The sequence below is a fragment of the Borostomias antarcticus genome (assembly GCF_949987555.1).
Source record: "Borostomias antarcticus genome assembly, chromosome: 5".
In the NCBI taxonomy this organism is placed as follows: Eukaryota; Metazoa; Chordata; class Actinopteri; order Stomiiformes; family Stomiidae; genus Borostomias; species Borostomias antarcticus.
In genome coordinates this window covers 27,681,713-27,686,084 of record NC_140238.1, presented here as the reverse complement: position 1 = coordinate 27,686,084, position 4,372 = coordinate 27,681,713, and the positions used below count along the sequence as shown (strand labels likewise).

General features: G+C 50.4%; 1 protein-coding gene across 1 annotated transcript in view; it reads right to left on the bottom strand.

The window, feature by feature from the left end:
- Window positions 1-1,782: 1,782 nt before the first annotated feature.
- cacna1ha (calcium channel, voltage-dependent, T type, alpha 1H subunit a) overlaps window positions 1,783-4,372 on the bottom strand; it is a gene marked incomplete at its 3' end in the record, with an annotated part of 95,854 nt that continues 93,264 nt past the window's right edge. Inside the window, 4 exon segments of the mRNA XM_084439051.1 lie at window positions 1,783-1,959; window positions 1,961-2,158; window positions 2,161-2,985; window positions 3,753-3,931. Coding sequence (XP_084295177.1) covers window positions 1,783-1,959; window positions 1,961-2,158; window positions 2,161-2,985; window positions 3,753-3,931 — 1,379 coding nt within the window.

Here is a 4,372-nt window from a genome sequence, read left to right as displayed (position 1 = left end):
TTCTGGGGTGAGATCTCAGACTTATTGACCTGTAGGGGAATCGGGCTCGTCCTCCAAGCAAACTAACAAACAAATGTTGTCTCATCAAAACTCCTCCGTTTCCCTCTATTAAGATCAAAAAGGGTAGAAAAAGAGAAACAGGCAACGTCTCTCTAGCAATAAATAACAAACATTGAGAGATATTTTCTCATATTTTCGGATATATTCTCATCCTCATGCATATTGCGAGTGCACCGCCGAGGATCACATCATTCTGATGGGGGTCAAAGATCAAACGCTGCTTGGGGGAGGGGGGGGGGGGGGGGGGGTCGGTCAGGCCTACAGGGTGGAGGGCTATAGTAGGTATGGAGTTATGTGTCCTCCATTAATTGATTTGTATTGTCGGTGAATTAAAGGCGTTCCAAGTGATAATGACTGCCACTTCCCTAGAGCTCAAGAGCCAAGAGATAAATATGTCTGGATGTGTGTGTGGGTCTGATGTGGTATGAGTTGAGATTGTAATGGGGTTGAGGTTATGGTTGGGTTATGGTTAGGATTGGAGACGACCTGAGTATGGCTTATCTGGTGGTGCCAAGGAGATGCTTGTTACTGGCCCACTCACAGGTGTAAGCTACTACAGGTGGATGTAGATGACCATACACACACACGCAAACACACACACACACACACACACACAACAGGGCAACGACTGTACTGTAGTATTAACACTATGGAGAAAGATGGAAAAAGCAGACATTTCAAATAACTGATCGATATAACCCTATCTATAGTACTGTAAGAAACTAGCAGAGTCGTGTGTGTTGTTTTTTTTTAACCTGGTGTGTCTGTTACTACGGTTACACACTGGTAGTAGTATTATTGCACTCTGGCTACACACGGTTAGTTTGGTTCTCTTTACATCTACACAAACAGTAACCGGTCCCAAATCAGTACCAGCCTGGACCAGACTACAGAAACACACCACACTCCTCCTCTTCCTCCTCCTCTTCCTCATAGAAAAATAAAGGTCTCCGGCACACTCTCCAGCAGGTGTGAGTGAACGAGGACTCGACCCTCTGCTCTTCGGTTAAGAAAAGAACGCATACATTCACAAGAGGACGACAGAGGGAAAACAATCAACTTGAAATTCAAATTGTTGTGTGCAAAAAACATTATAGTTCTCTATAAAAATATGTGCATATGGATAGAGCTATTTCTTTTAATCTCACCAATACAATAAGTTTATTTATTTACACTGCGATATACACAGAACAAACTTAACTCCGCCCCCGCTCCACTCACAGTCTGTGCGGGAGAAGACATGGCCGCCTGACAAGTAGGTCTGTACCGAAAATGCTTACAATACACACGCGCGCGCACACACACACACTCCCCTCCACTCTGATCAATGTGATCCAGTAGAAAACCTGAAGTTGCATATCCCACAAGTCCCCTCACACTTGCAGCACAACCACTTCCTGTTAGGGTCAGAGGTCATCAGCCAGACGCTGGTTCCTGATTGGCTCGCATGGGGACAGAGTGTCTAAAATACTTTGGCTACAGAATTAGGTGACTTTAGTCCTGGTGTGCTATGATTGGCCCAGTCCTGTGTAACAGGTCCACTGGTGGGGCATCATATCACCATCCAGCCTCTCTTTTCTCTTCCTCTTTCTCTCACTCTCTCTTCTTGTCTTCCTCTCCTCCAAACCATCCTCAGTCTTGATCAGGCCACACTCTCTCTGGACCAGGTTTGAGGGCTCTCTCTATCCAATACCATTCCTCTCACAAGATCAAGATCTGCTTTCATTGGGCAGTCCTCCTGTTCATTGAGCTAAATCCCACCTCACCCTCCAGTCTGTTGTCAAAGGGGGAAGGGCATGTGGCTGGATCATTGTCCGATAGGACGGTTGACAAGCCACTCACATATCTGGCCTCTGATTGGTCAAAGGTGAACTGGGGGAGGGGCATATAGTCACTGCAGTGGGAGGGGTGTCTTGGGTCCGGAGACAGGGTGTGTGTGGGGGTGGGGGTGTGAGAGTGAGAGATGCTGTGAGTGTGAGTAGGGGTATGACCTGGAATAAAGGGGTATACTTGGGTATTGGTTGGAGTGTGGGGGTGTGTTAGTGTGAAAGGGTGTGTGGGTTTGAGTGAACGTTGCAGTGCATGGGCGGGCATGGGCGCCAGCGTGCGCGTTGGCGTGTGTGTCGGTGTGTGCGTCTGTGTTAACGCGAGTGTGTGCGTAGATGTGTGTGTCTGTGTCGGTGTGAGTGTGTGCGTAGGTGTGTCGGGTGGTGCCCCCGTGTGTGTGTGTGAGGTCAGGTCGTGGGTGGGGGTCCGGCGCCTCAGCATCATACTGCAGTCAGACAGCTCAGGGGGGGGCGGGGCCTCTCTTTCCGATGGGGGGTGGATGGAGATAGAGGGGGGGCTCATCTTCTTCTTCCTGTGACCCCCCCCCACAGACTGGACCCTGACAGGGAAGGCCCTGGCCCCCTTCTCTGCACCCCCCCTGCCCCCCTCCCCAAGCTCCTCCTCCTGGGGCTGTGGGGGGCAGATCTCGATGGAGTGCCGGCGCTGGTCGTCAGGGTAACAGGGGGGCTTGTCCAGGAAGCCCTGTGTGTCCACACTGAAGCCTTTCCTGAGGTCGCGATCCCTAAGCCCCACCCCCAGCAGACTGAGCGCGCTCCCTCGGCTCCTCAGGACGGAGGGGGGGTCGGTGTCGAGGGAGAGGGGGGTGGTGTACGGGGAGAGGGAGTGGCTACGGCCCCCCTGAACCCCCATCCGGTGGCGGGCGGAGCTGGTAATGTGACACACCTCCTCGTCTGCGGGGTCGACCGAGGAGGGGGACGAGGGGGGCGTGGACCTGTGCAGACTTGGGGGGTGGGGGGGCTGGCAGGGGGAGGCATGGGATGGGCCTGGGATGCGGGGCGGGAGAGGGAGGGGGTCTAATCTCTCCTGCTGCTGCTGCTCACAGCCCTGGGACTCCACAGAATCCACTTTAACCGCCACCTGGAACACACACACACACACACACACACACACACACACACACATACACAATCAGAATTTGTCATTGAGTGTGTTTATTTATATAAGTATATGTATTGTTACTGACTCAGTTCAATCTATTCCACTAGAGGTCACTAAAGGTGAACCACAGGGCTCAATTTTAGGACCTTTACTCTTCACATTGTATATTAAAGGAGTAGTAAAGGGAAAATGCATGTTTAGCCCTGTTTTAAGGTTGCTTATGATCATATACAATGGTTCAGATCAAAACGTTGACAAAACTAGCACTTTTGAGAAAGTCTGATAATTGCTCTACCACCGTTTGGTCATACAATGGATGTGGGTGGGCACCTTGAAAAATCATTCAAAAACATTATAAAGCTAACTAACTACCTAACATCCCTTATTACACGGCGTTTGCCATTCAAGCAATTACCAAATCAAATCAAACTTTATTTGTATAGCGCATTTCATACACAGAGGCAACACAATGTGCTTTACAGAGAGCAATGGGAGGGTGGGCATAGGTCCCACCCCTACATATTCCAGAGGGAAGCAAAAAAATAGAAAACCAGACAGGGTGTCAGGAGGATTGGTTGCGGGATTCGAACCACCGACCCTATGATCACTGGACGACCCGCTCTACCTCCTGAGCTATACAGCCGCCCCTGGCTCAATGATTAAATAAAGGTTAAAAACAAAGTGTAAGTGTGAAAGTGTGTACCAATGTGTGTGTTTTGTGCAGGCGTGTTTATAAAGACGCCCACCTGTCTGCGCAGGGCCCTTGGCGAGGGGCTGGGCTTGGGCAGGGCGATGCGTGGAGGCATGAGGGAGGGGGGAGGGGCAGGATGGGCGAGGGGAGGCAGAGGGGAGGGAGGGGAGAGGCTGGGAACCTGCAGCCAACCACGCCCCTCACACGGCTGAGAACGGACAGACGTCACAGAGCCTGCAGAGAGAGATAGAGAGAGAGAAAGATGGAGAAAGAGATGGAGAGAGAGAGATATTCTCGTCCTGCTGGGTAATATCTAATAACCATATTTACTCAGAACATGTCATATCTGTTTAGATGGTGCCGTGCAGTATTTTTCCCACCTGTTCATTAACATAACACAAAGCCATCAAACATTGTGGTTAACATCACTCTTATGGTCCTCACACACGTCTCCAATAACCAACACTCCCTATGTGGTTCACCACCACTCATGAACATAGGGGTACAGTAATAGAGCTGTCCCAGGTCTGGATGTTGTACGACAGTACAGTATATCAGGGAGTAGTGTGTTATTGGAGACTGAGCCCGCTGTCATGCGAGTTAGTCAGCCACCCCAGAGCAGAGCTGAGTGGATGAGTGTGAATGAGATGGCTGGAGTTCTCAGCCTCATCCACT